The sequence below is a fragment of the Elaeis guineensis genome, chromosome 15 (genome assembly GCF_000442705.2).
Source record: "Elaeis guineensis isolate ETL-2024a chromosome 15, EG11, whole genome shotgun sequence".
Taxonomy (NCBI): Eukaryota; Viridiplantae; Streptophyta; class Magnoliopsida; order Arecales; family Arecaceae; genus Elaeis; species Elaeis guineensis.
Window position 1 is genome coordinate 57,867,452 of NC_026007.2, and position 25,249 is coordinate 57,892,700.

A 25,249-nucleotide genomic window follows, 5' to 3' on the forward strand; every position below is an offset into this window, starting at 1 on the left:
TTTAACAACATTATGGACCTCATGGCCCTGCAGCAGTTCATATATGGTGATAGCATCAACAGTAGCATCCCGTTGCATGATATAACATCACATCCCTAATTTATTTTTTGATGAAGTCATCTTGCAAAATCTTTACCTAGATTATTATAACGAGCTACCAGCATAAACAGAAACGAAAACAACAATGCAAGAGACTTATGTTTAAACTCTGAAACACGAGGTCAACGTGAGAGAGTCTTCTTTGAGATGACTTCAAAAGATATCCCATTTTCTTGGAGCCGTTCTTGGAGATCAGTTGGACCAAAGACAATCCCTGGAGGATAAACACCTCCTTTGGGCAAGTTAGCACGTTGGCCCAGCACAATAAGAGCACATTGAACTAGAATAATTGGAGTGGTCAGGTATCCGATCTCAGGGCCTGATATTCTGGTGATTATTTCGGCATCTGGTTTTCCACCACCTTGTAATGCAAGGCTGCCATTGCTGTAGCCACTTCCAATGAACCACATCTTGAAAGAAGCACTTCTCACCTCTTCCTCCGTCGGTCCTGTCTTTCTAAACCAACCGAGAGAGAATATTTCAGGAATTTTAGAAGCAGCGATCTCCCAAAAGCAAATTGACCGAAGAGACCGATGAACAATCCAGTTACAATGAGCCGCATGATGCCCAACAGAGATTTTGTGCCAATCTTCACACCAAAATGGGCCGGCTTCACTGTTGACCAGAAATTCTTCCTCTTCTCAATATGCTCTTCAGTTTCATCAACACCCTGGAGACCATGTGGGTTCTCTGTTAGAGTAGCAAGTGTTCTACGGACAACAATGGCATCAGCAGAGGGTAGCTTGATTGCCCAAAGTCCAACTGACTTCTGGTGCTCTATTAATGGTCCTTTAGGAGGTGGGGGGCCTGGAATCTGCAATAAGACTAGTGTCTCAGAAATAGATATTGCAAAGTTTCTCATTTCATTTATTTTTTTCCTGCTCTCTGTTCTATTAACTTAAAATCTAGTGCATGCATGTTAAAAGTTAAAATATTATAGCATCGAAAACAAACATAATTTTGCAGACATTGAAGTACTTATGGATAGTGTTTCATCAATAAATTTAAGATCTTGTGAGTTAAATTTCCCTTCTTTCTTATATATGATCCATAACAGAAATAATTTTGCAGACATTGCATAAAGCTTTTGTCAATTTAAATCAATACATGGACACGACCAAAAGGAACTATTTGGAGCATATAGTCTGTAAGGCGTCTAATGTATCTTTTTTATGGAATTGGAGAAACAAGATTTACAAATGCCTGAAAATTTATGCAGATCATGTAAATAATGTGGAAGAGTACAGTGCTTACACAAGGTAACCCTCCACCATCTTTTCTAAGTAACCGATAATGTTTTTCTGGGTCTTTTGTCACTAAGATGCAAGCCTAGGAGAATGGGAACAATCTAGTCTTGGAATTCATAATCCTAGACAAAAAATTAGCTTCAAATGGTTCCAGGTTAATAAGCACAAGAAAGCTCTTATACAGGATACATTTAAGGCCGGAAATAATCCCAAAATTCAACAATAAAGATTTTACAGCAGACAAGCTGGAGGGTGTGGCACTGCAGAAAAGGAGAGAATCATCAATAAAGTGTAGGCTTAAGAAGTTATTGAAGAGTTCACCAACAATCAAACCTGGAACAATTCCTAAATGGCCCAACTTGTTTGAAGAGCTTGGTGAGGACGTCAATGGTTAGGATGAAGAGGCTTGGGGACAATGGGTCTCCTTGCGCCATGAACCAGTTACTCAGGCATCTATTTACCAAGACAAATGGAGGAGGAGATAAGGATTTAACCTACTAGATCCAAGTGTCAAGAAAGCTGCAAGCTTGGAGAAGGGAAAAGAGAAAGTTCCAGTTTGAGGTTATCAAATACTTTTTGAAATCAAGCTTGCAAACAGCACCTTTGGTACCTGCCCTTTTTAAGCATGAGATGACTTCATGTGCAAACAAGAAGTTCACAAGGATGGGTCTCTCCTTGATGGAGTCAGACTAGGCTTCATCAACAAGAGAAAGAAAATATGGATTTAGACAACCTCCCTGCCATTTTGCGATTATCTTATATAACCACTAAGCAAACTAATGGGTCAAAAATCCTTAACAGAGACAGCACTTTCCTTCTAAGGTATAAGGGACAAGAATGCAAAGTTGAAAGGAGAGACCTTGAAGCTGTCATTATAAAAATGCCAAAAAATCAACAAATCATCCTTAACCACATCCAATAATCCTAGAAGAATAGCCTTCAGGTTCCTGCACCTTCATGCCACCAAATCCAACGATGACACTTTTATTTTCTTCAAAGGTGAAAGGATCAAGGTCATGTAGCTAAGCCCAAGAAGCTGCTCTTAGTTAGAGAAACAGGCAGGTTTGTTCTGGTCCACAGACAAGTGTTTGAAGTAGGACCCGAAATTCTGAGAGATCCCCCTCTTAATTGGAATATTCAACACCATCCACCAACAATGACGAGATATGGATCCCAGACTTCCTAGCTAATGAAACCTTATGGAGATACAAAGTCTTTCCATCGCCTTCCTTAGCCACTGGGAGTCTGGGACCAGGATATTTGTTTCCCAGTAGAGTTCCCTTCTTGCATAATATATCGTTCACCAGATGATTGAGATTGCTTCTAAGATTTAATTCCTCAACGGAGAAATCCAAGCCTCGTCGTTCAAGGTCTTCACTGTCCAGCAGAAGTTTCGACTTGGAGTCATGTAGGTCTTCAAATGTCCAGACAGAAAGTTGACAGCAAAAGGAGTTAACAGTGTGCTTGTTTGCTTCTGAAAAGCCTTGTTCGAAAAAACCTAAAATAGGCAATATAGAAGTTTGGGCTCCTATAGCAGAGAAAACAATAAGAAAAAGAATGATTTTAATTGATTCTATCAATGGAGGAGAGTCATGGTTGTACCAGCCATATTGCATAGGATGAATAAATATAGAGATTACTGGGTGATTGCAAAGATGTATTTTGTTTCATGTATGAAGAAACATGGAAATGGACTTTGAGGACATGAGAGAAAGAAATGATCTGGGTATGCTAATCACTGCTATGTAACTCTGTCTAGATTACAGTGGATAAGAAGTAGAGGATTTGTATAAAGCCATGTAATAATGATGATGAAATAGCTGCTTACAGACACCATTCTCCTATCTTCCGCAAAAATGAGACCATTTCCCAGCATGACACAAAGAAGCAGATACAAAGATGTAAGCTTCAAAAAGGTGGTCAGACTTCTCCACTTCTTCCTACTTATAATATTCATTAGTTATAACACCAATCCAAATTTCAGTGTGGGTTTAAAACTGATAGATGTGAAGAAAAATTGTCTCACCGCAGGCCTAGCTCTTTTAGGCCTAGACCTTCTAAGCTCCTGCAATTGCCCAGCATTGGCCACTCCGAGCACCGCCGACTCGTAAGTCCCCACATTCCCAACAATCCTCGTCTCCGACTCCAAGCTCAGGTACGCCTCCGCCCGATTCGGCACCGCCGGCGAGACCCATTGCCTCGAATTGAACATCAGCCCCATCTCCGCTGGCACCGAGTCGAACCCGCAGGCCGAAACCACCAAAGATCCCACCTTTACGGCCTTCTCGTGGTATTTAGCCTCCATCCTCTCCATGAATTCCGGCTCGCCGGAGATGTCGAGGTAGTCGATGCCGGCCTCGACGCAGGCGGCGACGACGGGGTCGCCATAGACGCGGAAGGGGCCGACGCAGTTGAGAAGGAGCTTGGTGCGGCGGCAGAGAGCGAGTAGGGAGGAGGGGTCAGAGACGTCGGCGGAGATGAGGGGGATGGGGGGAGGAGGGGAGGGAGCGGCGGCCCAGGCTAGGGATTGGGCTAGCTTGGAGGAGTTGCGGCCAGCGAGGGCGAGGGTTTTGAGAGGGGAATTTGGAGTGCCGAGGAACTTGAGGGCTTCCCGGACGACGTATTTTCCGGTGAAGCCGGAGGCGCCAAGGATTACGAGATCGAACGCTTGGGTTTGGGGGTCATCGTTAGCCATGAATGGAGTAGTGAGAGCTCGGAGAAAAGAAAGCAAGGGTTCGGCCTCGGTTATATCGGCGGTGGGGTGCCTGGGGGAGGGGGAAGGGGTGGACAGGTGTTAGGAGGAAACAGCGGACAGGCTTCTTGTGAAACAATAGAGATGTGACGCGTGGGGATTTTTGGATACAGGTGTCAGCGTGGAGTAACGTTGAGGTGTGTGCGGTGGGGTCGTGCTACCAGAGAAGTGGGGTTTTGATGAGTTAACTGCAAACAACGTGGTGGGGTTTCAAGGGCGAACTGCTAATAAAAGTTTGGGTTAGTGGAGTTTATCAGTGCACACCGCAACTACGGAGTCTCAGAGATGATAAAATTGCCCGATTATATTCTAGATATCGTAGATCCAAAACATAAAGATAACTTTTCTTTTCTTCGTACAAAAATGAGGTGGATGCAATCATATCAGTATTAATATGTTGCGGTCAATCGCTTCATCGTCCGATCGTCGGGGGAACGGACACCTACAAAAATGAGAAGTCCACACTGATCGGAGGCAGCTCCGACGGGGACCCTCCGACGGTCAAGTCAGAGAGGTGACTGCGGGCAACAGTAAAAATGAAGACAGAGAGCTCGATCAAAGAGAAAGAGAGGGAGAGAGGGAGCGAGCCTGTGGTTTTTGGGAGTCGAGAAGTGGGAGAGACGGAGCGGATCCCCTGCACTGTTGCCTTCCCCGATTTATATAGTGGAGCACGGTTATGGCGCCGTCATTAATGGCGCAGACAAGTGAGGAACTGTCAACTCACTGTAGACTGTCAGAGTCGCCGTGAAAGTGTCACGTCACCGTGTGGCCGTCAAATCACCAGGGTTGACAATGCCCTCGGCGGGACAATGCCCCTAGATAGCCGTGCCGCATGTCGCTGTCAAAGCTGACAAGTCTGGCGGCTGTACGGCGATTGGAGGAGCCGACCGACCCAAAGTCGGTGGCCAGCTGAGTGGCGTCGGGCCCCTCCGTTGGTCGGCGAGTCTTTCGTGAGTCCGGCCATCGGACCTCTGGGTTCGGTCGGTCGGGGAAAGGTGCGCCCGACATATCCTCAGTCGGTCGTGAGCCGATAATTAGTCGGTGATGGCATCCGTCAGTCGGTCGCTCCCAAATCTGTTGCGGCCAATCGCCTCGTCGTCCGATCGCCGGGGAGCGGGCACCTGCAAAAACGAGAAGTCCACACTGACCGGAGGCGGCTCCGGCGGGGACCCTCCGACGGTCAAGTCAGAGAGGTGACTGGGCAACAGTGAAAATGAAGACAGAGAGCTCGATCGAAGAGAAAGAGAGGGAGAGAGGGAGCGAGCCTATGGTTTTTGGGAGTCGAGAAGTGGGAGAGACGGAGCGGATCCCCTGCACTGTTGCCTTCCCCGGTTTATATAGTGGAGCACGGTATGGGCACCGTCATTAATGGCGCAGACAAGTGAGGAACTGTCAACTCACTGTAGACTGTCAGAGTCGCGTGAAAGTGTCACGTCGCTGTCGGGCCGTCAAATCACCAGGGTTGACAATGCCCTCAGCGGGACAATGCCCCTAGATAGCCGTGCCGCATGTCGCTGTCAGAGCTGACAAGGTCTGGCGGCTGTACGGCGATTGGAGGAGCCGACCGACCCAAAGTCGGTGGCCAGCTGAGTGGCGTCGGGCCCCTCCGTTGGTCGGCGAGTCTTTCGTGAGTCGGCCATCGGACCTCTGGGTTCGGTCGGTCGGGAAAGGTACGCCCGACATATCCTCAATCGGTCGTGAGCCGATAATTAGCCGGTGATGGCATCCGTCAGTCGGTCGTCGACCGCCAATCGGTCGGTCCGGCCGTCGGTCGGTCGGTCGGACCGTCGTCGGTCGGCCGTCAGTCGGTCGCCGACCGCCAATCGGTTCGGTCCGGCCATCAGGTCGGTCGGTCCGGCCGTCGGTCGGTCGGTCGGGCGTCGGTCGGTCGGGGCCGCCATCGGTCGGTCGGTCGGTGGGTATCTCCCAACAGTTGCCCCCCTCCACTCCTAAGTCGGATGGTGAGCTGGCCGATGCTTCATTCGGGCAGCAATCCGGACGACTGGGAGTGGATTTGTCGTTGCATAGATCCGACCGTACCGTCGGCTGATCGATGTCAGACGCTCATAAATGCCAAGCGATCTGGACGTCTAGTCGGTGTCAGAAGTCACGTCGGCGTCAGGTGTCAGACGTCGCATCTTGTCGTCGTCAGACGTTACGTCGGTGTCAGAAGATCGAGCGCCGGACGATACGGCGTCAGACGGCCGGATATTCGGCGCCGATCGCGGGAGTGTGGGGCGCTGTCAGGCGTCCCATCGGGAACGGAATCGGTGCGGGCGCATAAATGCGGAACCGCGCCCCCGCGTGCCGCGTGTCGAAGGTGGTTGGCCGGCGCCCCCCGCATTTAATGTGGACGGTGCGGCCGTCCCGGGACGGGGCGCGCGAATCCTCAGCCACCCGGAGGCCGCCACGCGTCATGCATCTGTGGGCCTTCGGTCGGTGCGGAAGCATCTCGGCCGTCGGTCGGCCCTATATATATAGGACCTCCTGGACCCATGACCCCACACTTGCCATTTTGCTGGAAAACTCTGTCCGGGCGATTTCTCAGTCGTCGCGGGCAGAGCTTTCTTGCTTCCAGAGGAATCATCTGGTTCGTGGTCCTCCTTTCCCATCTTCTTCTTCCTTCCTCTCCTCCTTCTTGTTCGGTTCCGGTGCAATGGCCAGAAATCCGACTCAGGGAGGTCGGTCGGGAAACCCGACTGACGACTCCCGGTCGACTCCGGAAGTAGAGGTCTCCTCCTTTCGGGGCCGAATGTCGATCGGCTTCGGGAGCAATATCGCATCCCGGAGCAGTTTCGGCTCTCCGCTCCAGGGAGCCGGCGGTCGGGTTAACAGCCCTCCGCCGCGATCTGGCGCTGTATGTCGAAGACCTTCGCACGGGTCTTCGGCTTCCGATTCCGGAGTTCGTCCGGAATTTATTAGATTATTACGGACTCTGTCCGGCGCAACTGGCGCCGAACTCCGTCCGTCTCATCATCTCCTTTGCGTTGTTGTGTCAGCTCTTGCTGACCAACCCTCGCGTTTCACTCTTCCGGGCATTCTTTGTGCTCCGACCCCACCCTAAAGCCCGAGGGTGGTGGCTCTTCAACCCCCGGAAGGGTCTTGCCTTCATCACTGGTCTTCCATCGTCCATTCATGGGTGGAAGAACCAGTTTTTCTTCGTTTCCTCCTCATCTCCTTGGGGCTTCCCTTCCCGCTGGGGTGTGCCCCGAACCGAAGCCAACGACAACAGCCGGGTGGAGGCGGACGACCGGGAGGACTTCCACCGACTGAAAGACATGTCGGTCCCGAAGCAGAGGGAGCTTGTTACCGAACAAGCTCTCTATGATGCCGGCTTGAGTCTGGTCCCCCGACTAGGTATCGCCCGATCCCCGGTCTTTCCTTTCATTCGGCTCTTGGTCCGGTCTTTAACATTTTTGTCGGTATTGCAGGGACACCTCCAAGGATGCGGCCGACAGACGCCGAGATTCGGCGGTTCGCGACAAGGAAGAGGCCAGCATCGGGGGCCGGTCCTTCGCGCCCCCCGAAGAAACCTGCTCCAGCGGCGCCGACCGTCGAGGCGTCGGCGACCGACCAGTCGGAGCCTGTAATAGCCCTCGCGGCTCCGACGGCTCACACGGAGGAGAGGCCGGCTGAGGAGGCGGCCGAGGGAACATCGGCGGCTTCGCCGGTGCGGGTGGAGCCGGATGACGTTCGGGAAACCGAACATCGTCCGGCGGCGTCCGTTGGCGCAACGGGGGGCGCCGGGTCGAACTCAAGCGTCCCCTCGCTACCGGTTCCGTCGGTCGGGGCAGCCGATCGGGGGAAAGCCCCGATGGATCCCGCGGAGGAGGCAAGATCGGGGAGCCGCTCTGTGCCGCCGAGCGCACAGTTCCCCGAGGGAGCGTCGGCGTTGGCCGACCACAACCTTGCGAGGAGGTTGTGTCAGGGGATCCTCCTCCCAGCCGACGTAGAGTCGCTGAGATCTCGGCAGGTGACCGAGATGCTGTCGCGGTTCTATCCGACCATGATCGAGGTAAGCTTCACATCATCTTCTCTTTCCTTAGAAATTTTTCTTGTTATGTGATCCTGACGAAGCCTTTTCATCGGCAGCTGATCTATACAATGTCGGAACTGGAGGCGGGTACCGAAGGTTCGGCAACGTCCGGGCCGCTTATAAGGAGAGGTCGGCGGCGGCGAAGCCGAGAGGGCGATGTTGGCCGACCACCTTCAGCAATCGGCCGACCGGGAGGCCAAGTTAGTAGACGAGGTCTCCCGCTTGGGTCCGAACTTCGGTCGGCCAAGAAGGAGGCCAGACATAAGGGTCGGGCCATGCGTCGTCTTCGGCACGACGGGACGGCGCTACCGCCGAACTCCAAAGCGAGCGCGAGCAGCTTTGGGTCAGCCTGGAGAAGCTCCCGAAGCCGAAGAGGAGCTATCAATCGCCCAGATCGATGCCGAAATGGCGAAGGCTGAGGCGGAGTCGGCGAGGGAGTCGCTCGCCCGTGCGGAGGACGAGGCAAGGTCGGCGAAAGAGTCGGCCGATCGGGCGGTGGAAGACTTCCGGGCCTCCGACCAATACCGGGAGGAGATGCTCGAGTCGGGCTTCGCCTCGTACCGGGTGGGGTTCGAGGACGGTCGGGATGCCGTCCATGCCTTGTACCCGGAGCTGGACGTCAGCAGCGTCGTCCCGCCGGTAGCCGAGGAGGAAGGAACCGAGGAGATGGCCGACCAGCCGTCGGGAGGCGTCGTCATGGCGGAGGAAGCCGTCCCGGAGCAGGTGGCGCCGACCGATATCCCCTCGCCGATCGAAGCCCCTCCTTCAGCCGCCGACCCAGCACCGCTTATGGCCGACACGCCGGTCATCCCCGATCCTTCGTCGGTCGAGGAGATCGACTAAGACAGATGATCGGGCCCTGCCGACTACCTCTGTTTTTGTTTTTCTTTTTTCCTGAAGTACCTGTAATCGGGCTTCGACCCGACTTTGTAATTCTCTTTCAGTTTTGAATGAAACTTTTTCCTCTCTCCTTTTGTTTGTAACGTCGAATGTATCTGTAATGTCGCATGCCCATGTGAGTCGCTAACTTAAAATAAGTCGCTAACTGCCATAGGTCGGTTAGGACGTTTGGCAACTTGTACCGACCCGAAGGTAAGGTAGGTCCCGCCTTTAGATCGGCTTCTGATAGTCAATGCTGATCATCGGGCGCGTATGTTAAGTCGGGAGCCACGAAGGTAGAGTAAGTCCCGATTTCAGATCGGACTTTGATGGTCGAGATCTTCGGTCGGGCGCCCGTTGAGCCGGGATCCACCGACCGTGATTACGGTTCGGCAGTCGGGTCCTCTGACTTGTTCAGTTGAAAGTCGTCCGGCGCATTCAGTCGGGGGAGCGCCGATAAGTCGGGCCCCGATACCCTTGTGTCGGGTACACCTCCGCACCTCGTGATATACGGTGGTAAGCCGCATATCCTCCAGCCGACTGTGGCTCGATCGGCAAGTCGTAGATGCGACTAAGGTCGTGTCGTGTGATAGACGGTGGTAAGCCGAATATCCTTCGACCGGCCGTGGCTCGGTCGGGAGTCGCGACGTCGGTCGCGTAGGCATTTCGCTTTTCTTGGTCGGGGCCCGATCGGCGTGTTAGCCGATAGTCTGGCCCGAGAGTTTGACCGTAGAAGGAGCGCCAGCTCCCGTCATTGTAGATGCATCGGTCCTCGTAAGGGTCTGATGTCTCGTCGACTGTCGAAGGAGTGCCGACTCCCGTCATTGTAGATGCATCGATCCTTGTAAGGGTCCGATGTCTCGTCGACTGTCGAAGGAGTGTCCACTCCCGTCATTGTAGATGCATCGGTTCTTGTAAGGGTCCGATGCATTACCGACAATGAGGTCGTCAGTTTTAGGTGGATGCTAGGTCCACGTCAATACGTTGGGGCTTTGGCGAGCGCCGATCATTAGTCGAAGAGTTAAGACTCCGAGATTTCAAACCGAGTTTGTTTTCCGACTGAACAATTACAAAGCTCATGGGTAATACAACTTCAAGTTGTCGGCGTTCCAAGTCCGGGGAATGGGCTTCCCTTCAAGGGTCTCCAGCCGATAGGCTCTCGGCCCGTAGATGTCTGCAACCTTGTAGGGTCCTTCCCAGTTTGGAGCCAACTTCCCCTGATCCAAGGGCTTCGAGACCTCCGCCTTCCTCAAGACCAAGTCACCAGGCCTGAAGAGCTTTGGTCTGACCTTGGCGTTGTAATACCGGACGACCCTCTGTCGGTATGAAGCCATTCAGATTTGAGCCTCGTCTCGTAATTCGGGGAGGAGGTCCAGGTCGGCCCTCCGACCCTCGGAGTTGTCCGGCTCCAGATACCGCTCGACCCTTGAAGATGGGAGGCCAATCTCGAGCGGGATCATGGCCTCCGTTCCATAGGCCAAACTGAAAGGCGATCTCCGATCGGAACGCGGGGTGTCGTTCGGTAAGCCCACAGAACGGAGCCCAGCTCGTCGATCCAGAGACCTTTGGCTTCGTTTAGTCGGGTCTTGAGTCCATAGAGCAAGGTTCGGTTGGTCACCTCGACCTCGCCGTTGGACTGGGGGTGCCCGACCGAAGTCAGTCAGTGCCTGATGTGGAACCTGGTGCAGAAATCTCTGAAGTCCTGGTTGTCGAATTGCCTTCCGTTGTCGGTGATGATGGTGTGTGGCAATCCGAACCTGAAGATGATGGACTTCTGGATAAAGTCTTCCATCTTTCGCTCGGTGATCTGCGCCAATGGCTCAGCCTCCACCCATTTGGTGAAGTAGTCGATGGCGACAACGATGAACTTTCTCTGGCCCGACGCTGGTGGGAATGGACCGAGAATGTCGACTCCCCACTGGGCGAAGGGCCACGGAGCGACAATAGGAGCAATTTGGCTGGCCGGTTGGTGTTGAATATTGGCATACTTTTGACATGGCTCGCACCTCCGGACCAACTCTGCCGCATCCCTCTTCATGGTTGGCCAGTAATAACCTTGTCGCAGGACCTTGTAGGCCAGGGACTTGCCCCCCAAGTGGTTCCCGCAAATTCCTTCGTGAACCTCTCGAAGAGCGTAGTCGGCGTCGGTCGGTCCCAAACACCTAAGCAGGGGAAGGGAGAACGACCTCTTGTAGAGTCGGCCGTCGATGATGACATATTGCGAGGCCGACCATCGAAGTCGCTTGGCCTCCGCAGGATCTTCGAGACTGATCCCGTCGGTCAGGTACCGGACGATCGGGTCCATCCAACTTGGTTCGGACGTTAGCTACTGTACTTCTTCAACCCGATCGATGCTCGGCTGCTGGAGGTTCTCCACGAACGTCCGACCCAAAGAGTCGTAGGCCGACGTTGCCAATCTGGAGAGTGCGTCGGCACGGGCGTTCTCCGACCTAGGGATGTGGGAAATTTTGAAATACTCGAGACGCGCCACGAGGTCCTTCACTTTCTGAAGGTACTTGATCATGGTCGGATCTCGCACCTCGAATTCGCCCTTGACCTGCCCCACGATCAGCTGAGAGTCGGAGAATGTCCGGAGGCTGTCGATGCCCAGCTCCTTCGCCATCCTCAAGCCAGCGAGGAGTGCCTCGTATTCGGCTTGATTGTTGGAGGCCTTGAAGTCGAACCGGAGGGCGTACTCGGTGACCACCCCATCCGAATTCGTGAGCAGGAGCCCGGCCCCGCTTCCCTGAGCGTTTGAGGCTCCGTCGATGTGGAGCACCCAGGTGGAGATCGAGTCTGGCTCAGAGACCGCATCTCGCCCTGGGTCTTCAGCTCCCGACCCTTGGTCGGTTGTCGGGCATTCGGCGATGAAGTCGGCCAAGACCTGAGCTTTCAGGGCAGGCCTTGGTCGGTACTGAATGTCGAACTCGCTAAGCTTCATCGCCCACTTCGCGAGTCGTCCAGACGTGTCGGGTCGGCGTAGTATCGCCCTCAGGGGCTGGTTGGTGAGCACCACTATGGTGTGGGCCTGGAAGTATGGACGGAGTCATTGCGCGGAGACGGTCAGGGCGAAAATCATCTTTTCCATCTTCGAATACCTTGCTTCGGCCCCGTGGAGCACCTTGCTGGTGTAGTAGATAGGCTGATGGGTTCGGCACTCGTTTTCTCGGATGAGTACCGAACTGATCGCCTCAGGAGATGTGGCCAAGTAGAGATACAAGGTTTCCCCGACCTGCGGCTTTACGAGCAGCGGTGGGGAAGCCAGGTACCTTTTCAGATCTTCGAAGGCCTGTTGGCACTCATCCGACCAAGAAAAACCATTCGCGTGGCGCAGAGTTTTGAAGAACGGGAGGCACCTTTCAGCTGATCGAGAGATGAATCGGCTAAGCGTGACAATTCTCCCATTTAGCTGTTGGACCTCCCTCTTGGTGTTCGGATGACGCATGTCGAGAATTGCCTTTATTTTCTCAGGGTTGGCCTCAATCCCTCTCTGAGAAATGAGGAATCCGAGAAACTTCTCTGAGGTCACCCCAAAAGCACACTTGGTCGGGTTGAGCTTCATTCGGTGTCGTCGAAGGGTGCGGAAGGTCTCCTCGAGATCCTGAACATGGTCCAGGATCTGCGCACTTTTCACCAGCATGTCGTCCACGTATACCTCCATGTTGCGCCCGATCTGGTCTTTGAAGACCTTATTGACGAGTCGCTGGTAGGTGGCGCCGGCGTTCTTCAGTCCGAAGGGCATCACCCGATAACAGTAGAGGCCCTTGGGAGTCACGAACGCGGTGTGCTCCTCATCTTCAGGCGCCATCCAGATCTGATTGTACCCGGCGAAGGCGTCCATGAAGCTGAGCAATCGAAATCCGGACGTCGCATCCACTAGCTGGTCGATCTTGGGAAGCAGGAAGCTATCTTTTGGGCAGGCTCGGTTGAGGTCGGTGTAGTCGATGCAGATCCTCCACTTCCCGTTGGCTTTTTTGACCATGACAACATTGGCGAGCCAATCGGGATACGTGGATTCTCGGATGAAGCCTGCTTCGAGTAGCTTGTCCACTTCTTCGTCGATGGCCCTCTGCCTTTCTGGAGTGAAGGACCTTTTCTTCTGCCTCACCGGCCTCATCGTCGGGTCGATGTTGAGTCGGTGGGTTATTGTTTCTGGGGGGATGCCCGACATATCTGCTGCCGACCAAGCAAATATGTCGGCATTGGCCGTCAGCAGCTCCGTCAGTCGGCGTCGTTCGGTGTCGGGCAATTGAGACCCGACCCAAACTTTTCTATCGGGATTTTCTCCTATCGGGATCGCCTCGAGCTGCTCGGCCGGTAAACCTCGTTCTTCCTCCTCCCGTTGGTCCAGCTTGTCGATCGTCAGAGAACCCCTCGACTCGTCGCTTTGAGCGGAGATTTGGAAGCATCGTCGGGCGAGCTGTTGATCTCCGTGCATCTCTCCGATTCCATTTTTGGTCGGAAACCGAACAAAGAGATGGTACGTCGAGATGATCGCCTTGAGGGCGTTCAATCCGGATCGTCCAAGTATGGCGTTGTAAGCCGAAGAAACCTGGACGACCGCGAAAGTGAGGTGGACCGTGCTTTGCCGAAGTTCGGTGCCGGCCGTCACGGGCAGGGTAATTTCTCCCTCTGTCGTGACAGCATCTCCGACAAAGCCGATCAGGGGCACAGAGACCCTCTTAAGTCGGTCAGTTGACAGTCGCATTCGAGAGAAGGTCGAGTAAAACAAAATATTTATCGAACTTCCATTATCAACAAAAATTTGTTTTACATCATAATTTGCTATTGTCGCCGACACAACAACAGCATCGTCGTGGGGAGTTTGGATGCCCCGAACGTCATCCTCCGTGAAGGTGATGACGTCGTCCGGGCGCGGCTTTTTCATCGGCTCCCCTCCCGTGGACGTCCCCGGGCCCAGCCGCTTGGAGATCACGTTGATGACTCCGGCCGTCGGCTGATTGTTCGCCGCTTCTTCAGTCGGCTGGGATCGTCGGTCGGCAATTGGTTGGGTCGGCGGACCCTTCCGAAATTTGCCGAGATACCCCCGGCGGATGAGAGCTTCGATCTCATCCTTCAGCTGGATGCACCGCTCGGTGTCGTGGCCGTGGCTTCGATGAAATCGACAGTACTTCCGACGGTCGAGGCCTTTTGCCTTCAGAGGCGGAGGCCGTCGCAGGTATTCCTCTCCCTCGATCTCCATCAGGATCTGCGCACGGGGAGCGGAGAGAGGAGTGTAGGAGTCATACCTGGGGCGTGCCGGCCTCGGAGTCTGTTGTCGGGGTGACTTTTGGATTCGTCGGGGTGGCGAGACCCGACTATTGGTCGGGGGCCTGCTTGGTTCGGCGGGCTCCCGACCTTTTCTCCGCTTCTCTTTCGGGCCTCTGGGCTCGGCCAAGTGTCGGTCGGACGCTCCTTCGTCCGCGCGCATATACTTGTATGCGCGCTCCAGTAGCTCGGCATAAGTCCGGGGGAGGGTCTTGTCCAGAGAATAGGTGAATCGGGACGCCCTCAGGCCCCGCTTCATGGCTGAGACAGCCATGTCTTCGTTGAGGTCCCGGACCTCAAGCGTGGCCGCGTTGAATCGCGCCACGAAGTGTCGGAGCGTCTCGTTTTTCCCCTGCTTGAGGGAGAAAAGGCTGTCCGACGTTCGCGGCGGCTTTCGGCTGGTGCTGAAATGGGCCACGAACGAGTGCTCGAGCTGCCTGAAGAGTGGATACTTCTCGATCGGAGACTGGAGTACCAGGCCCTGGCAGTCTTGCAGAGTGTGGCGGGGAAGCCGATGCAAAAAAGAGCGTCGGTTGCTCCTTGGATCGTCATGAGAGCTTTATAGCTCTCGAGGTGGTCGACTGGGTCGGTGGAGCCGTCGTATGGCTCCACATGCGGCATTTTGAACCGACTGAGAATCGGCTCGTCGAGGACCAGTCGGGAGAGAGGTTGGGCGGTCTGGAAGTCGACGTCATTCGAAGACTTCTGGTCGTCCATCTGCAACTGGGCGAGTCGGCGGTCGATTTCCTCGAACCGGCGCTCGTAGTCGTCCGCTCGTCGATGCTGGGAGACCCCAGGAGTGGAGTCTCCGGAAGATTCTGAGAGGGAGGCCGACGGCGTGCGCGGCCGTTTCTCCTTCCTTGCCCGTTCCAACGGAGAAGGAGAGGGCCGCTGGGACTGTCGGTCGTCGCGCCATGGTCGTCCCTCCTCTTCTCCGTGGGAGTGCTATTGGGGGCGCTCGCATGGAGGCGACAGGGATCGGCGCGGTCGGCGGCGGCTGCTCCTGGAGGGCATCGGTCGGGCCGCCGGTTGCTGCTGGAGGCTTTTGATTGCGTCCGTCAGTACGGTCATCTGCCGTACGATGGCCGCAATCTGCGCCTCCGTGGTCACTGCAGGGCGCGGAGAGCTGGGCTCCGCCGTCGGTGGTGGCGGGGAGGCCTCTTCCCGACGGGAAGAGCGCCTTGCCGACCCAGTGATTCTCGATCGTTGAGCTCTTATCTTTGTCATGCTGTCCCCTACCTGGCGCGCCAATCTGTTGCGGTCAATCGCCTCGTCGTCCGATCACCGGGGAGCGGGCACCTGCAAAAATGAGAAGTCCACACTGACCGGAGGCGGCTCCGGCGGGGACCCTCCGACGGTCAAGTCAGAGAGGTGACTGGGCAACAGTGAAAATAAAGACAGAGAGCTCGATCGAAGAGAAAGAGAGGGAGAGAGGGAGCGAGCCTGTGGTTTTGGGAGTCGAGAAGTGGGAGAGACGGAGCGGATCCCCTGCACTGTTGCCTTCCCCGGTTTATATAGTGGAGCACGGTATGGCACCGTCATTAATGGCGCAGACAAGTGAGGAACTGTCAACTCACTGTAGACTGTCAGAGTCGCCGTGAAAGTGTCACGTCGCCGTGTGGCCGTCAAATCACCAGGGTTGACAATACCCTCGGCGGGACAATGCCCCTAGATAGCCGTGCCGCATGTCGCTGTCAGAGCTGACAAGGTCTGGCGGCTGTACGACGATTGGAGGAGCCGACCGACTCAAAGTCGGTGGCCAGCTGAGTGACGTCGGGCCCCTCCGTTGGTCAGTGAGTCTTTCGTGAGTCGGCCATCGGACCTCTGGGTTCGGTCGATCGGGAAAGGTGCGCCCGACATATCCTCAGTCGGTCGTGAGCCGATAATTAGCCGGTGATGGCATCCGTCAGTCGGTCGCTCCGACCGCCAATCGGTCGGTCCGGCCGTCGGTCGATCGGTCGGGCCGTTGGTCGGTCGGGCCGTCAGTCGGTCGCTCCGACCGCCAATTGGTCGGTCGGGCCGTCGGTCGGTCGGTCGGACCGCCAATCGATCGGTCGGTCGGTGGGTATCTCCCAACATAATATATCAAATTTTATCAGAATTTTGCAGTTAAACATACTTAAGTGAAAAAAATACTGAAAGTGCTGAAAAATCCTCATATTGCATTCCTTTTAGGTCCCTTCTGCACTAATGTGGATCCTCCTAACTAAAACATCTAAACAAGTTGGTTAAGATTTGGATGCTAAATACTCCATGCTTAGATTGCAAGGCAAGTTAGTTTGTAATAATCCGATCCTTAATCATATCGAACATTTTCTGCACAAATCTCAAAGCATTGAAAGTAAAAAAAAAATTTCAAACCACATGCGCTATGCAGGTGAGACAGAGAGAAGAAAGACTCCCGATGGGAGCCTTCTTCTTCCTCTCCGATTTCGATTGGAAAGGGAGAACTTAGGGGCTGAGGGTTTGATCTATAAAAAAGCTTCTCCTTCCTCTATTCACTACATCCCAAAACTTCATTCATCACCGGCGAGAATGCTTTGATTTTTTTTGAGTTTCATCGACATCCCTTAACGGTTCAACGTCAATTTCTTGTCAGAGATGAGGTAAGGATCACTTCTTCCTCCTCTTCTCTCCTCTTTAATCTCTAGGTGGTCACTATTGCTCATGATTAAGGCTGGAGATTGCCGAATTTCATGGTGAATGCCCGTTCCCTTGTTTTTTACTTCCTTCTTTCTTTCCACCGAAGCAATCATCGATGTCGGCCATGTGCGACTACTGAAAGCCGAGGTCATTGGGGTCTGCCACTGCGAGTGGTGGTTACCATCTGGGATCGCCATCGTAGGGATGGCCGGCATAAAATTTATTTTTCTCTCCCCTGCTTCAACGGAAGAAGAAAACTAGAAAAGAAAAAGAAAAGAAAAGGAAAAAAAGAAAAAAGAAAAGGAAAGGAAAAAAAAATAGAAAACGAAACAAAACAAAAGAGAGAGAAAGTTTCTCTCTCTCCCCCCTCTCTCCTCTCTCTATCTTATCTCTCCACATTCTCTCCATGAGTTTCTCTCTACCTTCTCTCTCTAGAGTTTTCTCTCTCTTCAGGATTTTCTCTCTCTAAAATCTTATGGATCAATGGAGGGTCCAGATATTTAGACACATCCAGATTTTGGTTGGTCCTAGGAGAGGTCCTGGACTTATGATGTTTAGAAGAATATTCATAATTTTTCTATCCTTAATCGCATATACTTTTTAGGTTTGTCCGTGATTATGTAAAAATACAACTGATTGTACAAGAGATGTCAAGTAAAATGTCTTAATTTCAAGTTCGTAGATCAAGAAGTTCATCGATTATTGTGTTTGAGTTAGTCACGGATAAAGATTAAAATTTTTGGACATTATTCGTCTATTTATATAAAATCTATTTTGTACATCAGTGGTTTCGATTCATGAATTTTTATAGTGATATGTTATATACTTAGTTGTGAAGTACATATTTATGACTTATGCGATATTATTTATTACATATCACTGATACTGAGTTGGATGGATTTTGATAATTATATATATCGAGATTTACAAAAAAATATGATCTTGAATTACAATACCTAACAAGCTTGAAATTGCATTGTATGACTGTATATGGGGTTGTGATGCTCTGAACTAGCCACGTTATTAATACCCTGCCACAGACTAAATATGTGGTTGTGGTAGTCCATAGAATTTAACCATGGTTGATACCTTACCATAGGCTGAAAACATGGCTGTGGTATGAGTTGAATACCTGTGGTCCCCAGACTAGCCACTATTAGTGCCTTGCCATAGGCTGTAAATATGATTGTGGTAGTTGGGGTTTGAGCGCTTGTGTCCTCTAGGCTAGCCACGGTATTGATGCCCCGCCATAGGCTATAAACGTAGTTGTAGTAGTCCACAGGACTAGCTACAGTATTGATGCTCTATTATGGATTAGAATTGTGGCTGTGGTAGTCCAGAGCCGAGCACCTTGGTATGATCGAATCCGATGTATATTGGTTTGAAATAATTATATAATATGACTCATTATATAAAAAGACATTTGCTAAAGTGCATGTTTTGTGAATTGTAGTATCTTTTCATATGAGATTGATATGAGTAATAATTATTATTATTTTTTTATTTATTATTATTATATTAATATTAGTATGTGAAAATTCTTATTGGGCTGTAAGCTCACCTCCTCTGTTTCTCTCTTTTCTTCTTAGAGATGCAAGATACTCATAATTGGCTATAGTTTTGATTTACAGATAAGCAGATAAATAGATAAAGCATCAATGATACTTGATCCGATGATTGAAAGAATTGAATTTTGTAATTATGCAAGTTTTATCAGTTGTTATAAAAATTAGATGGTTATGGATGTTAAGATTGTAAGAAATTCTTTAGGTCTTGCATATTTTTTAGGGTTTGTTTTAAAAAATGTGCGGCCATCACGTATCCAACTCAGGTGTTGAACTCGGAGCGTGACTTATTCAAACTTGTATCACTTTGCAATTCAGCTAGACTACACTTGTTGAAACCCAAACGATCCTGTTATCAAGTGGAGTAGGGGCCTTTGCTTATCTTTGCAAATGAAAATATAACTTTTTGGAATTGCCTTGTTTACAAACAAACCAAAACTTAAGAGAGGCTTGAGCTTCGTTGCATCTTTAAAAGGCAAGCACAAGCACAGATGAGCTGCTTTTTTTTTTTTTTTGAACTTGAGTTGTTTATGGACTAACTTCGGAATAAGATGTTTTCAAAAAGTATCATTCCTCCTTTCTTTTTTTTGGTAAACAATATCATTCCTCTTTTTAAATAGAAAAATTCTATCCATATAAGGAATTTTCGAGGACTCCATCACATAGTATGGGGATGAGGTTATGAGCATCTAATGATTTATCGAAAGTAGAATGAGGTGCAAATGTACATTCAACTGTGAAAACCTAGATGTGCAGTGTAGGCCCTACTTATCATTGAGTTGCAGGAGTTTTAAAGAAAAATCCTACGCTTGGGAATGAGTTTATAAATCTTAAGTATGAGATTGGGGCTAAGCATAAATAACAAATTTATCATAATCCGAATAACATCCGCATAAGCATAGGATTGAATCCTTTTTTTTTCTAGTAGCGAACCTTTGACAATTTCCCACAATCATCTTTCTTTTACCTCGATAACCAAATCCCAAATGTATTCTCACGAGGAACTAGCTTTCCTAATAGCACAATAAAAGGAAGTGCACCAGGAAAGCCATCAGAGATGCTGATTCAATTATAGCTTGTGAATCAAAGAAAACAAAAAGGAGAGATGCACCAACCGAAAGTGGAGGAAAACCACCTAACCGTATCATCAGATGTTTTAATATATGTGAGCCCCACCTCTCTCACTGGTTTATGAGGCTCTTCTTTCTTGGATGTTAATTCGGAATGGAAAGTCTGGAACCACTGGTCTTTATCGAAAAGATCTCCTTCTGATGGTTCATTTAATCCGATGAAAGCTTCAAGCTAGGAGCCCTCCTTCCCCTCTTTAACCTCTATAGCTATAACTGGTGAGATGGGCTTGCATTGGAATTTGAAACACCATAATTGGATACATTTTGCATAATGATTCTATTCTATCCATATAAAATAGATAGCACCGTCAAATTGTAATATCGGTGGGGGAAGATAGACTTTTCTCAGACTGATGAGGATGGCTCGAGAAAGTCATTGCTGCATTTAGATAGCGGTATGTTGTGCTAAAAGCTCCCAAGGATTGGGCATCTTGCTTCAAACAGATGAAGGCGCGATCTCAACGACCAATCAGCCAACGATCTAGTAGCCCTACTGATCAACTTCCTGATCTCTTGTATATTTACGCCCCTCCCGAAAAATCTTCGATTCCGCTATCACTCGATGGAAAAGGTAAGGTACTCAAAGAGATGGCTTTCTAAGCAAAATGAGTGATGATCCAAGTCATCATTCTTTCTCCTTGTTGATCACATGGCTATTGTGCTATTGTAGTCTCCTTTAATTTTGGAGAGAATCCATCCTCTGTTAATTCACTAGACTTGTATCTATCCTCAACAAGCTCTTTTGAGGTAAGATCAGTCAGTCTAGAAAATAGAGTGGAAGGTTTGGGGGAAGGCGATGCATCATCAAAAAGTAGTTGAATCGATCATTCCATTCATAGTAGTCAAACACAAATCCTGGCTTTCTCTATTGTTTCGAAGCACCAGATAATAAGAAAATTATCAATTAGAGTTTGTCATGTAAAGTTAGTTAATAGTCCTTGAGAATCAGTGGAAATGCCAGGTGTTCCCTAAGTCTTCTATACTATCAACTTGTGCAAAGCGATAACTATCTGAAGGAAGGGTACAGAGTTGATCCTCACACCGAACTCTAAGCACTAGTTGAACCTTCTTCGGTCTCTTTTAGCGGCAGGCTTACCTTTCTTATTAGTATTGAATTCATGTCATTGTTGCTGATCATCTTTGTTAGAAAAGGAACAACAAACTCTCCTTTCACATATATTAAAACCTCTGATCATAGGGCTAGGTAGCTTTCCCCCACTTCCGATCGGTGCCCCTCCCCTTTTTGTTTTCTTTGATTCACAAGCTGGAATTGAACCAGCATCTTCGGTGGCTTTCCCAGCATACTACCCTTTGTTGTGCTATTGGGAAAGCCAGTTCCTTATAAGAGTACATCTGAGATTTGGTTATCAAGAAACTTGATAACAGGAAGAATGAATAGGATATGTCCTCCTAGTCTGCTGTGAATAAGAGGTCAGTGAAAAATTGATAATAAAATAGGGCCCCTTCCTTCTAGAAAGTGTACTATTTCCTATCTATATGTGAAAACGAGTATGTGAACAGAACATCTTTCAAAATCCAACACTGTACCAACTCTTACGCTGACAAAAAAAAAATGAAATCCATCCCAAGTGAGAAGGCAGTGAGGATGAGGAAAAAGCATAGGTTGGCCTGGGTTCTTAATCTCTAGGTTCACTTCCACTAGTTCATCGACAGTGGCTTGCCCTCCATCTTCCAGCTCTGGGGGAGCATCTTTGACCTCGGCAACCTCTTTGGGGACTTGGTCTACTATGGCCACTTGCCCAAAGATTCGTGTTAAGACATCTTCTGCTTCCGACTCCTCATGCGACGATTCATCTTTTGGTAAGGCTTCTGGTTCCGACTCTTTTTCTAATGAATCATTCTCAGATGAAATCTCTTGTTTAGGGCTTTTGGGACATGATTCTAAAGTTTCTCTTTCCTTTAGAGGAACAAAATCTCTATCCTCTCGTGAACCTCATCCTCCAATCACATTCTTCTTGGCATTGTATTGATTGATTTCATGTAGGATTTGCAAGATGAGTAATGACACACTCGTCAGCCCTCTCTTCAAGTTCAGTGGCGGAACGCAAGTCTTAATCAACTCTTCCACTAACTAAAGATTCCGAGATGTAGACATAGAAAGATAATGTTACGATTCTCTTTTTTCTGCCCAGATCCCGACTCTTTTTGTCTTTGCCGACCAAAGGAGTAAGTGCCACCAAAAACAAGCAACATTTTCACACGATATGAGAGAGGAAACTAGAAAGCTAAGGTTTTCTTCTCAACCTGATCCCCTTCATCTCTTGGAGAAAGCAGACCTACTTATGGCTTTAAGATCAGTCAAATTTCTTAGCTAGTAAAGCTAGGTGCTTAGGACCTCTCAGTTTACCATATCTTAGAAAGAGTATAGCCAGTGATCCAAATTGAGCCCTATGCATGAAAATCTCATCGATCTATCACTGGTCATGCAGGCTTGCTTGGATGGCAGCCTGAATCTGTGACTCCTCATCATTTGGTACAAACTTCTTAGAGCTCTTTGGATCCCTAGTGTGATATGACAAAGGCTATGCTGCTTGATGCTCCACCATTATCCTCTTCTCAATTGCTATCCACTTGGTCGCCTTGAAATTAGTGAAGTGCTTCTTCATAAACTGACAGATCTTTTATGAATATTTTTAGCAGATAGACATGTCAAGGCAATCATTAGCTAGATGCCACTTCAACCAAGTTATCCCTTCTCTTTTGAACTCTATGTCATACCACTTACACCACCAATGGTGCAGACTTCAGAGCATGATCCCATAATCCTAACCAATATCATGCTCTGGCTTCTTCCTTGTTGAAACCAATACTACAAGTTTACGAAAGACATATCAAATATTTTACATCAATTGCTAATTACCTAATTAATGATTTGAAAATTAGTGAAATCATATTGTAATTAAAAAATCATCAAATTAAACAAAAAATACTTTTACATTATCTATGTATAATACAGATTTTTAGTAATTTTAGATTTTGTTAATTTTTTTGATTAATTTTTATATAATAAATTGATATTTAATTAGAAAATATTTAGAAAATTTATGATAATCCAAAATAATGTAGAATCCTACCAAAGATGCTAGATATATTTTTATCTTATTTATCAATATTTAATTAATTATCCAAAAAATAGTGAAATTTTACTATAATGAAAAAAATCAGTTTTCTACTTCAAGAAATACATCTAAATTATCCATACATAATAACTAATTTTCAAAATTTTATATTATTTGTATATTTAAAATACATTTTAATTTAAAAAAATTAAATATAAAATATTCAAAAAAATTAATTTGAAATTGGATAAATATTTTCACAAAAGGTCAATTATTTTTCAGATTTATTCATGTTGGGTATAAAATACCCACAGCCGGAACCCTCAGCGGAATCAACTACAGAACGGCTCCGTCCGGACTCCTACGGGAGCCGGGCTCCGCCTCCGACATCAGCCGCAGAACGGCTCCGCCCGGACTCCTACGGGAGCCGGGCTCCGCCTCCGACATCAGACGCAGAACGGCTCCGCCCGGACTCCTACGGGAGCCGGGCGCTCCGCCTCCGACATCAGCTACAGAACGGCTCCGCCCGGACTCCTACGGGAGCCGGGCTCCGCCTCCGACATCAGCCGCAGAACGGCTCCGCCCGGACTCCTACGGGAGCCGGGCTCCGCCTCCGACATCAGACACAGAACGGCTCCGCCCGGACTCCTACGGGAGCCGGGCTCCGCCTCCGACATCAGCTACAGAACAGCTCCGCCCGGACTCCTACGGGAGCCGAGCTCCGCCTCGGTATCAATTGCTGGTAAGCTCCGTCCGGACTCCTACGGGAGCCGGACTTCACCTTTAACTTTGATTGTAGAGGACTCCGCCCGGACTCCTACGGGAGTCGGACCCCGCCCGCAGCCTCAGCTCTGAGAGGGTTCCGCCCGGACTCCCACGGAAGTCGGGCTCCACCCACGACCCCAACCGACAGGAGGACCCCTCCCGGACTTCTACAGAGGCCGGACTCCGACCGCTGCCAAGCTTCAATCAACAGGTCCGCACCCCCTTGCAGGTCACAATAACAACCATGATCCTGTTCCACTTCCTGTAGCGGATTTCGCGCGGCTCCATCACCCCCTGCGGCGGACCCATTACTCTCTGACAGGCTGTGTCAACGGCCACGATTCTGCTCCACTCCCTGCGGCAGGTGCTGCGTGACTCCACTACTCTCTGACTGAGGTAGTCCTCCTGAACTCGAATTCTCCCCTATCAGTCGCTGATCCAGATCCTGATTCGTAGCATGATGGTCCGAATCGGTCTCTGTACCGGGCTATCTCCTCCTGCTGGTACTGATCCGTCAAGCTTGCATGAATGGCAGCCTCAATCTGTGCCTCCTCATTATCTGGAGCAGAAGTCTTCTCTGACTCTCTAGAGTGATAAGAAGATGGCTCTACAGCTCGACGGTCTACTTTGATCTTTTTCTGTTTTGCCCTTTCCTTCGCTGCTTTCGAATCAGCAAAGTACTTTTTCATCAATTGTCGGACCTCTTGCGGATATTTTCGACACATCGACATATCAGGATAACCACCAGCTAGATGCTGCTTCAACCTAGTCACTCCTCCTCCCTTAAACTCTGTGTTGCACCATTTGCATCTCCAATGATGCCGAGTCGAGAGCATCTCGCCATGATCCCAACCGATGTCACGCTCTTGATCTTTCTTCTTACTCATTTCTGCAGATATAATAAAATACTAATTATTTTGAATTACCTGTAATATAACACTAATTACATATATTTTTTATTTGATAATATTTTTTACTATTTAAATATTTACAAAAAAAATTTCAAAAAAATCTCAAGTTAGATTCAAATATTTCAATTGTTTTGAATCATTCTTAACATTATTCTCAATTTCAAAACTAACACTGATTTTTTTATTTTTTTATTTTTTTAATAATTTTTATATAAATAAATATATACTATAAAATAGTTGATTAATTAAAGTGAACGAACATCATGCTCTAAATTTTTTTTTTATAAATATATGCAAGTATAACAAAACACGATAGTTTAACGATAATTAAAATAATTATATATAATTTTAAAATAATTTTAATAATTATTTTAAAACTTATAAATTCAAAATAAATATGTTATATGCTTCAAATAATATTTTTAAATTAACTAAAATATAACATTATTTTTATATTTTTTTATTTTATAATTAAATTTTTAAATTTAAATAATTAAAAAATATTTTTTTTTAATTTCAAATATTTGAAGAAAATTAGAAATTAGATTTAAGTAGTTTGAATCATTCTAAACATGATTCTCAAACTCTGATTTTTTTTCTAAAATTTAAATTTTTTAATTTTTAAATAAATAAATATTTAAAAATATTTAAAAAATATATAATTAATGAAAATTAATAATTTTGGTATCATCGTGTAGATCTTCCAAAAATCTATCACATATAATTAAATCATCCCAAAATCACAAGATTTTGGTATGATTTTCTCTTATTTTCATTCTTTCTCATTCTTATCCTATTTTTAACAACAAAATTTAAAAAAAAAATATTTACTAAGAAAATAACACATTATCTTACCTCCGGCCAAAGATCAGCC

General features: G+C 48.7%; 1 protein-coding gene across 1 annotated transcript; it reads right to left on the reverse strand.

Annotated features, from left to right (window-relative positions):
- Positions 1-4,080, reverse strand: LOC140854085 (probable mitochondrial saccharopine dehydrogenase-like oxidoreductase At5g39410). The gene is given in 3 exon segments (XM_073249507.1): positions 1-586; positions 589-913; positions 3,373-4,080. Coding segments are annotated over 3 exon segments (1,359 nt in total). The 5' UTR covers positions 4,042-4,080; the 3' UTR covers positions 1-221.
- Positions 4,081-25,249: the final 21,169 nt, after the last annotated feature.